This window comes from Mesocricetus auratus, unplaced genomic scaffold, assembly GCF_017639785.1.
Source record: "Mesocricetus auratus isolate SY011 unplaced genomic scaffold, BCM_Maur_2.0 Super-Scaffold_100010, whole genome shotgun sequence".
Taxonomy (NCBI): Eukaryota; Metazoa; Chordata; class Mammalia; order Rodentia; family Cricetidae; genus Mesocricetus; species Mesocricetus auratus.
Window position 1 is genome coordinate 16,725,927 of NW_024429194.1, and position 13,236 is coordinate 16,739,162.

General features: G+C 41.1%; 1 protein-coding gene across 2 annotated transcripts in view; it reads right to left on the reverse strand.

The window, feature by feature from the left end:
- Farp2 (FERM, ARH/RhoGEF and pleckstrin domain protein 2) overlaps positions 1-13,236 on the reverse strand; it is a 95,203-nt gene that overhangs the window by 41,823 nt on the left and 40,144 nt on the right. For both annotated transcript variants that reach the window (XM_005077195.4, XM_021231269.2), the window contains exons 3-9: positions 12,039-12,143; positions 11,173-11,215; positions 9,603-9,681; positions 5,066-5,163; positions 3,215-3,329; positions 2,331-2,478; positions 174-269 (exon numbers count right to left, since the gene is read on the reverse strand). In XM_005077195.4, coding sequence (XP_005077252.1) covers positions 174-269; positions 2,331-2,478; positions 3,215-3,329; positions 5,066-5,163; positions 9,603-9,681; positions 11,173-11,215; positions 12,039-12,143 — 684 coding nt within the window. The remainder of the gene's footprint in view (positions 1-173; positions 270-2,330; positions 2,479-3,214; positions 3,330-5,065; positions 5,164-9,602; positions 9,682-11,172; positions 11,216-12,038; positions 12,144-13,236) is intronic.

A 13,236-nucleotide genomic window follows, 5' to 3' on the forward strand; every position in this document is an offset into this window, starting at 1 on the left:
GAGTCTCTAGTCCAACTCCCTGGGTAGCCAGGGATGACCTTGAACTTCTGACCTTTCTGTCTTTGCCTCCAGAGTGCTAAGATTATAGATGTGTGCCCCAACTGTATCACCAAATGTTTAATATTCTGTAAAGTTAAATTGCCTAACAATGAAAGTTCAAAAATAATACTCACGTGAACTTCTGGATGGAGTTTGATAAGAAACCTTTTCCTCTTGAAGCTTAGTTTCCGGACCTTGGACCAGTTGAAAGTGTTGATTTTGGTGGTTCCCTGAAACATCACAGACAGACACATGGCACATTTGGAATGTAAGGACAGTGGCCTTTTCTCACAGAGTAGAATCTGCTTAAGTTACATTCTTAATAAGCAGGAGAGCAAGTCGAGTGTGCATGACCATTTCACCTAGAACAGCTCTGAACCTAAATGCCAACATCAAATAAAGCATCTATTTTCTTAGGCACAACTTTATTACAAATTTTAAAAACCAATGGTAACAGTACACATTTTGAAGTTCCCCCCCAACAAAGGGAAGTAAGTGTCTGGAAGAGGTAGTGGTTGTGGCTAGGCTGGCTGGGAGGGGCGTCAGGTTCCTTCCCAGGGAAAAGGCAGGAAGATGACCCTAGAATGCACTAGAATGCACTGTAGTTAAAGAAAACTTCTGTTTTCCATAGATGGTCATATGCAAAACCAAATACAGACATGCAACCAGTGCACAGATATGTAGCTTTCAGAGTGCTTAGAAATGATTCCCTAAGAAGTAATGGGCAGATCTGCTGGCCAGATCTTGGTTTCTTTCTTTAAATTTCTTTTTAGCCAGGCAGTAGTGGCGCACACCTTTAATCCCAGCCTGGGGAGGCAGAGGCAGGTGGATCTCTGAGTTCCAGGCTAGCTTCATCTACAAAGTGAGTTCCAGGACAGTCAGAGCTGTAACAGAGAATTTTTTTTAAACTAGGGCCAGCAGGGGCCTTTATTAGCTGAGCCATTTTGCAGGCCTAATCCTATTTCTAAATTTGTAACTATTGTTCTATCTTGTTTTCTCTAGCATTCTGGTTTGTATTTGGGGGTTGATGTTTTCTCTGTGACAGCAACACACTGACAAAGCCAGAGCAGTGAGTCCACAGTAAAACCTCCCTCTCATTCTTGACCAGTAAATTACCAGTTTAATTTGTATGGAGCAGTGTGTGTGTGTGTGTGTGTGTGTGCGCGCGCGCGCACACACACATGGGTGTAGACATGCTATGGAATGTTTGTGAAGGTCAGAGGACAAGTTGCAGAAGTCAGTTCTTTTCTTCCTCCATGTGGGTTGAGGATCAAATTCATGTCATCAGGTTTGGCAGCAAGCAAGCTTACCCAATGAGTCATTATGCTGCCATGCTAATTTTTTCTTTTTTGAGGCTGGCCCTGAACTTGAGATCCCGATTCAGCTCCTGAACCATTGGGATTACTGCATCACGGTGTCAGTGGTAACTGCACTGTGATTATGTAAAAGAGCACCTTATCCATAAGAAATGCATATAAAGGTCTGAGGTGAGGATTGTGTCACTTATTCTAAGAAGACACTGTGTGGAAGAAGCCGGGACTGAGTGCATCAAAGTGCTGACAAAGGTGGGTCCAGGTTATGGACAAATGGGGTTTTCTGTGCTGTCCTAATGCTCAGCTTCCAGAGAAGCTTCCACACTAGTGCTGCTGTTGCAGGTATTGGCATTAGCACCTATAGGTGCTGGACAGTTAGGCTTTTCAAAGAAGCCTCCAGGGTCCTGTCAATCTGGCCAGCATTCCTGGGAGCTGACACATGGAAGCCTGTGTCACTTTCTAACTGCAGGTTTTTCCTGGGGTTAACCTCTGACACAGACCATGGTGGGGAGACCCCCATATTGCTGTAGCACAGGGAATGTATGCTGCATCTGTCAGCCTTCATGCAGACAAACCAGACCTCTTCTTTTCAGGTCCACTTTGTCTAACTCTGAGCTCCCTGTCATCGAAAGCTCTCATAGCTCAGCAGAGTTCTTACCTCCAGAATGTTCACAGTCCCTAGACAAGATCCTGAGTATCAGTTTAAGATCCCAACATTAGAATGAATAACAGAACAGTGGTCAGCCCTTGTGGTGGTGTGGGTTGTGAGTTCCAGGACAGTGAGCAGAGTTTCACTGTTCAAGAGAAGGACAACAAAGCAGCTTCCTCATTGCTAAGAGGTCGGTCAGATCAGATAAGCTAAGTTTCTCTCCACAGACAGCACTCACTCATCACAACAAAACCCCACCAACAAATGCTGCAATTCATTGTGCCCCAGGGCTCTGGGCTGCTTCGGCCCCTCCCTGTCCTTCCACCTACCTGGAACACGAGGACACCCATGTGAGAAACTGAAAGATTAATCTTGGTTCCTTCTCTATCAGAAGCTGTGTGAAATCTGATCCCATACATTTCCAACTTCCTTGCGATCTCCAGCACCTGGAAATCCGATTCTGCGGGTGTCTGACCCCTATAATCAAAGACATTTTAACATATCAAACACCCGTCTTCTAAAGCATCTAAGAAAGTGGGACAGGAAAGTCAGATAGAGGCAGCCAACAAATCAGTGTGGAAGGTTTTGTTTTTAGAGGTTTTATGGCTCATGTCTATGCATTTACCCACTACAAAACTAACATACCATATATGGAGGTCAAGGAAATAGGTTCCTTCTATGCCAGTCTTTTATCTTCTTATTCTAAAAAATCTACTTGTAAAAGGTAGAATGTTTCATCTGAATTCACTAAATGATCACTTTTACAACTTACTTTAAGTTATATGCAAACAACACATCTAGCTAACAAATAGTGACCTGGAGGAAATGCCCTAAATGATACTGTATCTTTCTCATCATTGAAAAAAAACTGAATTTACTGAGTGGTGGTGGTGCATGCCTTTAATCCCAGCACTTGGAAGGCAGAGGCAGGCGGATCTCTGTGAATTTGAGGCCAGCCTGATCTACAGAGCGAGTATCAGGACTTCTAGGGCTACACAGAGAAATCCTACCTTGGGAACAACGACAACAACAAAAATAACTGGATCAAATCACATAAAGGTCTCCTAACATGCTATCAGTCCACAGGCCAGGTTACATCACCAGAGAACAGAAGTGAATCTGGCCAATGTCCTATTGAGCAGCCTTCAGGAAAGTGATGCTCACACGGAGTCACATCTGGGTAACTACATTTCCCCACTTCTAACCAACTTACGTGTGCCTCTGATGGAAGTCTAGGATCTTTTCCAAGGATTTCTCCTGGTTGGGCAAGTACTCATTGGCTTTGAGGTGTTCTCGATCCAGGGCTTCATCATAATCTCCTATCTCCGCTGAGATGAGACATAGGAAGTTAGTCACTTGGATTTCGAAATAAATGATAGGCATTGATCATGCAAATGCTTTATATTTTATTTTTCCCAATATTATGCTGTTCAAAGGTAAACACGGAAAAGGTAAAGGGACTTTCCTTTCCCAACTTGTGAGGACCAAAAATTCTTATGAGAGTTTATCATGAACCCTGAGTATAATGACCATTTTATTTTACTTTCTAAAAGATTTTTTAAAAGTTAATGTGTATTAGTGTTTCACCTGCATATGAATGTAGCATGTACATGTAGCATGTGCATGTACCACATGTATGCAGAGCTTAAGGAAGTATGTACTCCTGGAACTGGAGTTGCAATGGTTACAAGCCACCATGTGAGTGCTGAGAACAGAACCCAAGGCTTCTGCATGAGCAGCCAGTGCTCTTAACCTGTGAGTCATCTCTCTATCCCTAGTTTACTAATTTCTTGTTTGAGACAGGGTTTCTCCATGTAACAGTCCCCTGTCCTGGAACTCTATAGACCAGGCTAGCCTTGAAGTTCAAGATCTGCCTGCCTTTGCCACCCAAGTGCTGGGATTGCACTACCACCACCTGGCTTCTATTTTTTTTCCAAGACAGGGTTTCTCTGTATTGTTTTGGAGGCTGTCCTGGAACTAGCTCTGTAGACCAGGCTGGCCTTGAACTCACAGAGATCCACCTGCCTCTGCCTCCCGAGTGCTGGGATTAAAGGCGTGTGCCACCAACGCCTGGCCTCTGGCTTCTATTTTTAAAAATCAGATTATACATATATTGCCTCATGAATACTATAATCACAGTAATTGTTTTGCTTTAGAAAATGCATGCTTAATCATTCTTAAAATCCTTCAGGGTTTTTCAATTTTTCAAAAATCTCCTAAATGTATTAATTTTTTAAAAATGTATTTGTTTTTATTGCCGTATGTGAGTGTTTTGCCCATACATAATAAGTGCCCCCTGACATGGCCTCAGCTTTAGTCTAGAAACAGTGTGTCTTCCCTCTCTATTCCTATGGCTTCATATGTCCTGTAAAACATGCACCATGTCTTGGAATCTCTTGCTACACTTCTCACAGTTTATTTCTGAAGCTAGTTTAGTTTTTATATCCTTCTCCAACACCTTTTGTTCCTTATAAGACACTAAAGGCATGTACTCTCTTCCCTTTAGTGTTAATGTTTGGACAGCAATGACTGTAACTCACCCTTAGGAGGCCTCTTTCTGGGTGTGCTGAGAATCTGATTTGTAGTCTGACTCTAAATTGACTATTTATTGCTGTTAAACTGGATAAAGGTAGATGGGGCATGGAGACAGAGGTCAGTCTGGAGTATACAAGTTAAGGTCAGCCCAAGTTGTTTAAGAATATAAACAACAGAAACAAAACATCCGAGGGCTGGTTCTGTGGTTTAGTGACAGAATGTTTGCCTAGCATGTGCAAGGCTCAGTGTTCTTTCCCAGCTCTGAGAAGGGAAAGAGAAAGCACAAAGACAAACAGGAGACAACTTGAGAGAATGAATCTAACTACAGATTTTGGCTCTGAGTCTATATGCAGAGTTCTTTGCTTCCAGGCGTGGTACATTACAGAAGTTAGCTTTCATCTTATCAAGAATAGGTCTCAATAGAAGTGCCCATTTTTTTAACCAGTCTTGTCAATTACACATGAGCACCAACGAGTAGTGGCAACTCTGTTGGTGTCTGCAAGCTTCTTCCCGCGGTGAAGACACTAACCCTGCAGAAGGTGGGACGTGAGAAGGGCTGCGGTGGTGGCAGCACAGCTCAGGCGCTCTTCCAGGAGGTCTCTCTTGAGTTGCAAGGCAAACAGGTACCTAGCAAGGAGTTCAAAGCAAGAGAAGATCAACTCCGAGAGTTCTCTGAACACAATACAGACAAGCCTCTCTGAGAGCACACAGCTCTGGGGAGCAGCACCCAACACTGAACACAATGTTGCGCCCTCAAACAGGCCAAGCCACAAAAGCTCTTTCACACAGCAAGCAGACATCAAAGGTCAGAAGGCAAGTCTCAGTAGACTCTGCCCTGCACACACAGAGTGCTCAGCACACAGAGAACTGTCCAGTCATAGGACAGAGAAATTAGCCTTCCAGGCATAGCACTCTGAGGTAATACCTTCAACAAGGAAGTTCATAAATTCATTCTACAGAATGTCACTCACAGGTTTGGATGAAAGAACAGAAGTACACAGTTAAGATAGCTTCAGATTCGCTGTGACACTTTGAAGCAGATTGATAATACACAGTTTTGGTGAGGACCCAAGACACAGTGCTTTAAAATACCACTGATATTTTAAATATGAGAATGTCAAATGTCAAATGTCAATTGGAAAGCACTTCTGAGACCAATTACGATGGCACACACTTTTAATCCCAGCACTCTGGAGGCAGAGGTAAGTGTATCTCTCTCAGTTCAAGGCCAGTTTAGTCTACATAGTGAGTTCCAGGAAAGCCAGAGCTACATAATAGTCAGACCCTGTCTCAAAAAAAAAATTGAGTAGATAGGTAGGTAGGCAGATGGAATGGATGAAAAAAAGAAACTATTTACATCTAAATTTATTCCTTCAATAAATGAAGGTTAAGTAGTTTTTTCTAAGTACTGTTCTGGGAGTTGCAAAACATGAATAACACAAAGTCTCTGTCTTCACAGAAATTTACACTTTAGTACAAACTATAAAATTTTTTTTAAGACTTGGGAATGGAGAGATGGCTCAGCAATTAAGAGCACTTGTTGTTCTTCTGGAAGACCAGATTTCAATTCCTAGCACCCACATTGTGGCTCACAACTCTTCTCTAACTCCAGTAATTAACATCTAACACAGGTGATTTGATGACTAGGTGGTCATGTGGCACACAGAAACTCATGCAGGCAAAGCACATATATGCAAAAAAATGTACTACATCCTCTCTTTTCTGAAAACAGAAGGAATGCTCCATGAGCCTGCACATCATCATTGTGCAGATGCCGTGTTAATCCCACACCCTTCCAATCTTAGTGTACACCGGCTGAAAGGGGCACTTGCACTCTCTTAGAATTTAGATGTGCTCTCTCTAACTGGGCAGCTCCATGCTAACAGCTTTTCCACAGCACTATTCCCAGAGTTCACAAAGGCATGTCAACAGTGACATTTGTGATATTTTAACAGAAAAACTGAGACTAAGTCCCAAATACTCTAAGATACTAATGACTAAATAAGTGAGGTGCCAGTCTACACACAGTGTAAAAGACCATGGATTGCTAAAAAGGGGTGGGGGAGTTTCAACTTACAGTTCACATATATCACTGGATAGTTCTTTGTAACATAATTTTCTTAAGACTCTATTTTTTGTTCACTGACAGTTCACATGTATCACTGCATAGTGCTTTGCAACATAATTTTCTTAAGATTTTATGCTGTGTTCACTGAAAGACTGCAACCCTCCGGAAGATTTCTGCCCAGTGTTAGTACTTACCTGGGGAGGAAGGACAAGAAAAAGTAACTCTGTTTTTTTATAACTTTACTTGAAATTTTCTTTTTTGTCACAGATATACTTTTAATAAATTAAAGGGGAAAAGGACCTTCTGAATGAAAACAAGAGAGGAATAATTGAGTTCCTAGGGCTGGGGTACTGGTGGAGTGCTCACCAAGTGCATGAAGCCCTGGGTTCCATCCCTAGCACCATTTAAACTGGCTGTGGTGGCCAAAGCCGAGAGTGTAACACTGGGGAAGTGGAAACAGAGGGTCACCTCAGCTATACAGAGAGTTAGAGGTCAGCCTTAGTCACAAGAACCTTTGCAACAACAAAACAAAAACAAACAAAATAATACACCGCCCCAAACTTGAACCTAATACTCAGACCCAGGACCCTCAATTGGAGAATATTTTTGTTTAATTTGGGAGAATATGGCTTAAAGTGATTCCCATTCTAAAGGGTACCCATAGGGCGTCTTGGATTTCAGTCAATCACCAAGGTGTGTTTTATGTCCACTGACAGTAGCACTGCTTTGCTAGCTACAGTTCAATCTGCTCATCAACCTAAGAACAAGAGGCTGGGATGACGTCACTTTCCTTTCTTTGCACCTGACATTCTGAGAGTCTCTGGGTGTCCCATGATCCACAGAACCTTTAAGAGGGGTTCACTGTGACTCACAATCCTGGTCCAGTCAGGACTTAAGAGTCATTTTGGGACATTATAATATCCTGTGTTCTCTTTCATCTGCATCTGATCCAGGGTTTTGAGCCTGTTAGATCAGGGCTCTGGCCTCAAACTCAGGGATATGGCTGCTGCTGGGATTAAAGGTGAGCATCACCAAGCCTGGTTTGAATCTAATTTAAAGTTGTTGCTTTATTTCTCATTTTAAAATCAATACACATATGCATAAAAAGCACAAAGAAGATTTCCTCATCTTTACCACCTACAGGACTACTGTTAACATTTTCTGCCAGTAATTTCTGCAAAAAGCAACCTATAATTAGGGAGGTAATGGAAATTTCCTTATATCCCTGCCCAACTCATTCTATGTCACTATTCATGAGAATTACTGCATGGCATACACCTTCCACTTAACATTTATATGACCAGAATTTTGACAAATTTTACTGGTAAGCATAAATCTAAGCCACCCAGCGAATAGTGGTTTGAAACTGTTCTAGCACTCCATCCAAGTTTTATTTCCAGTTGAAGGTACACGTCCTCCTTCTAAGTCTGCTTCACATTTGTGTCTGTAAGAACCAGATGCTAAGAGGCTTCTCTTATCTGTATTTACTGCTATAAAATATTTATTTGGGAATAACATGTCACACACATGCACGTGGAAGAGGGAGGACGACTTTGGAAAGCCATTTCTCTCTGTTCACCATGGTTCTGGAGAGTGACTCAGGTCAGCTGGTTTGGCAGCAAGGACCTTTACCCACACTGAGACATTCAACCTGTTTTCATTCATTCATTCATCCATTCATTCATTCATTTTGTGTGTGTGTGTGTGTGTGTATTAATGCACTAAAGATAAACTTAGAGGTAACAAAATGTGTCAATGCTGCATTAAGGAATGAAAACAGAAACTTCATTTGTATTTATTTGACCAAGAACAAGCCCAAATTTGAACTCCCCACCACTTTCCTTGTATCTTCCTCTGTCACACTTTGTGGTTACTGATCAATCTGTGATCTGTCATTGTATATATTTGTGCCTGCCTAAATAAATACTGTCTAATGTCTGACTGTCCCTTAGGTCTGTCTGTCCCCTAACAAAGAAATTGGGTCTGAATGTACTGAACTACACACACACACACACACACAAACAAAAAACAGCACATGAAAGGGATGAGGGATCCCTTACAGAAATCTTTAACAGAGTTCTACAAGGGGAGTCATTTTACCGATCTAACTCACTCAGGCAAACAATATCCATGTTTTCCAACATTTATGATGAATACTTATTTTATAAGGTTGCTTCTGGTCTGTTGGCTGCTTTCAGCAGATAGTAACCACAACACACGTACTATCTGTGCTGGGGGCATGGAAGAGGACACAGCTTAAGACTGAAGCCATTAATTAGCCTAGGTTGTAAACACAGACTGCATGGGAAATCTAAGGCTGGTTGATATGATGTTCTCATAAAGGCAGGTTAAACACAGTAGGAATAGGACAGGCTACGTTGGCTTTTTATCAATTTCACACAGGTTAGAGTCATTTGGGAAGAGGGCACCTCAACTGAGAAAATGCCCTCACTAGAATGGTCTGTGAGCAAGGCTGTGGTACATTTTCTTGATTAATGATTAGTGTAGGTGAGGCCATCCCACAGGTTGAGGGGTTGTAAAACAGGCTGAGCAAGCCAAGAGAAGCCAGCCAGGACCCAGCATTTCTCAGCTTCAGTTCCTGCCTCAGAGTTCCTACCCTGAATTCCCTCAGAGATGGAGTGTGACCAGAGAGTTTTAAGATGAAATAAACTGTCTCCTCCCCAAGGAAAAGGTTTTGCTTTTGCTCATTTTTTTTTCCCAGCAATGAAAATCCTAACTAAAACGAAGGTAAAGCTTATGTGACCTCAAAATGTATCATTAATTTGGCTGTGGGGGTCCAGCAAAAATTCAATCTCTCAGGATGCAAGAAATATTTTCATAAAATTATAGCACTAAAATAACATATCTTAATACTTTTTGCAATAAATAAACAAAATGTAGCAGTAATACAGTCCCGCTACACTCAGTGACAGACACAGCCGTGCTCACTCCTGTAAGGGGCTCACACAGAAGTCTCTGACCAGGCTGAGTGCTCTACCTTGTGTTCTCTTCCTGCAACTGACCAGGGTCCGGAGGGAAAAACTTCACTGCCACACGAAGAACTGAATTCTTTGGCCCTATAAAGATAAAATAAAATTTCACAGATAAGGTACATCTCCATATTTGTTTTCTCTATAATAAAATATTAATGCAATTTCCTATGCTCACATTTATGTATTGAGAAATTTTAATATTTTGTTTTAAGCAGATATTACTTGGGAAAATATTCTAAAGTAGGTGGGAAATTACCCATTGAAACTTTAAAATTAATACCAGGCATGTCGGTGTACACTTTTAATCCCAACATTTAAAAGGCAGAAGGAGGTGGGTATTTATGAGTTCAAAGTCATCTGGGGTTACACAGTGAGACCCTGACTCAAAAAGAGAAAGAAAAAAAGCTATAGAGGATATAGTTAAGTTGGTAAAGTGTGTCTATCACACACAAGATACTGGGTTCCATCCCCAAGACCACATTAAAAACCAGGTGTGGTGTGTATGCCTGAACCCCAGCACTGGAGAGGTAGAGACAGGTAGAGGCAGAATGATCAGGAGTTCAAGGTCATCCTTAGATACATAGCAAACTTGAGGCTAGCCTGGACTACATGAGATCCTTTCTCAAAAAATAAAATTTAATTATAACAGGTATGGTGGCCCATGGCTGTAACCCTAGCACTGGGGAGGGGGTTGGCAGTAAGATTGCTGTGCATTTGAAGCAATCCTAGGCTAGACAATAAGTCTGAGGTTAGCCTGGGCTACAGAATAAGACCCTGGCCCTGAAAACAAAAGCAGTATCAACAATGAATTTAAACGACAAAAAATATGGGCCAGGCATATGAGGAAGCTGAGGCAGGAGGATAATGAGTTCAGGACTTGTCTGAGCTACAAAAAGGGACCTTGTCTTGAAAATGAGCAAATACTTAGAATAAAATACATTCCTGTTTATATTTTAGGATAAAATTACATTAAGGTGCTTATACCATTATATTATCATAATAAAAACATATTAGAGAGAGAAAAATGTCACTGGCACTTACTAACGGAACTACAACAATCTGATTCTGCAAAAGGCACCAAAGCAAAAAGTCTGTTAAGTGCAGAAGTGCTTGCTTGCATGTATGTATGTGCCCAGCATGTCTGTCTGTGCCCTGGAGGCCAGAGGATGGTGTCAGGTCTCCTGCACTGGAGTTGCAGGCAGTTATAAGCCTCCTTGTGGGCAGTAGGTTCTGCAAAAGCAGCAAGCCCTATTAACCATTGAAATATTTCTCTAGTCTTAAAAGAAGCCTGGCAATGTCTTCTCGTGACTTAGAAGGAAACCTATGTTTTTCCTAACATATTGACCCACAATTAAAATACCAAGGAATAAATCCCATGACTTTCAAATTTAAGGCAAGTTATCTATGACTACTTTTGTTAAATCTAGTGTCCTTATGGCTGTTTACTGTAATTTAAAACCAGCCAGCAAAGTGACTTCAAGATTATTCGCTGTGATGATTACCACCTATAGGGAGCTGTAACTATTAACGACGGTGAGCACACTGGAATTTGCCATCCCAGGATAAGGCACTTACTTCGTACTTGCCTAATGATGGGCTTCATGGGTTCAAGCCAAATCTAAACAAGGTTTTTAACAGAAGAGAAGACAACTATTAACAATTTCCTCATTTAGTAAGCATGCTAAAAAAATACAATAATTAATTAGAAGATTTTATGACAGGATATTTTCTTTTGTTCTCTTACATGTTAATTATATCTTAACAAGCTGTATCAGTAGCTCAGCAATGCCTGCTTCAAGAAGCTGCAGTAGCATTAATGTGCTGTAACTCTGTAACACTAATTTGGATAACTCTACAGTCGCAAACAGAACCAGGTGTAAGAAGCAGCAGACTGATGAGATGCTGCTATGTGAAAGGTGTCTGCTGTGTATCAGAGCAGAAAAACTCAGGCAAACCCACCTGCTGCTGGGGGCTGAGACAGGACAGAGCACAGCAGCAACACACTTTCTGATCTATAGGACTGATGAGGTTTTTGTTTTTAAAACAGTCACATCTATAAATAATAACATATCACACTTTTTACATTTCAATAAGTAAAATAATGTAAAATCAGTCCAATTTGCTCAAAATCACCTTGCAACACAGTTCAGATCTAGAAAGATGTGTTAATGATTGCCATGGCAACTCAGGTTTCCTTGGCACAGGTGCTAGGAGTAGAGTGAGTTTAGGGAGAATATGCATTTAGGCTTAAAAGCAGGTATATTCCTCACAGGTGAGAATCAAGTACTTTAATATCATAACTAAGAATAATGTGTCACTTACCAAACATCTTGTTTACATCATTATAGTATGACCTAAAAGGCTTTTTGTACACCATGGACACCATGATTGTTCTACAACACAGTCAAATCCAGTTTCCAAAGCAAATAAAAAACACATACCCAGTAGGACTGGACATTCTTAAACTCCAGACCAAAGTAGTCACATTCAATCAGGTTCAAATGCTTCCACACTTGTGTCAGTAAGACCTGTCCATCACACTTAGGCTGCAAGGAGACAGGTGAGAAAACACTCACTGATTGTATGGGGAACAACAAAGGTTTGTAAAAACTGGCATAAAATCACATGTTCCACATAAAGTTTTGTTGAATTTCTTGCTTCATTTTGTCTTTGTGTGTATAAGATTCACAGACTATTACATAGCAAACAAATGGATCTTTTGCTTAGAAACTGATAGCAAAGTAAATATACAAACAAAAACTATCTTATATTCTTAGTGTGTTTAGTCATATTTCTTTGTGATTTTAGACCACAGTAACTATTCCTAGTTTCAGTAAATGTTTTATCAAATAATTTGTCAATATAATTTACCAATAAAAAGCAAAGTTCCAAAATCTATTTATGTAGTGTTCCAGTGAGTAATTTACTATTGGATAGTATTCACATACTGTGTAGCCTTGGCTGTCTTGGAACTCACTTTGTAGACTGGTCTTGAACTCAGAGATCCACCTGCCTCTGCCCCCCCAGTGCTGGGATTATAGGCATATACCACCACTGCCTGGCTGAAAAACTTTTGAACACAGAGATCTTCAGCAAATTATAATAATCTACAATCAATCTGAATTACTACAATTTATCTTCTACCCACACATAAGCTGAGGAAGTAAAACAAATGGAGTTTAGTGGTTAATAAATTAGTACCTGCGGTGGTGGCGCATGCCTTTAATCCCAGCACTTGGGAGGCAGAGGCAGGCGGATCTCTGTGAGTTCGAGGCTGGGCTGGATGGACAGCCTCCAGTGCAATATAGAGAAACCCTGTCTCGTAAAAACCAAAATAAAATAAAGTAAGTTAGTGCCAGGATAAATTAAAACAGAGACTTCATTTATCCTAGGGGATGAGTAGACATGTCTGTGAGGCACTCCCACTTAGTGATGAGACTGTAAAAACAATCTGAGGAGAGATGTTTCCATGGTGTTACATGTGGATGTCAAAGCATAGCTTTGTGGAGGTGAATTTCTGCTTTCACCTTTACATGGCTTCTGTGGGTCCTGAGGGTTGAACTTAGGTTGTCAGACTCAAGGGTATCTTGCTGGCCCTATTTTTTAAAACTGGGGTGTGGGAGCATGCTGCTGCACACC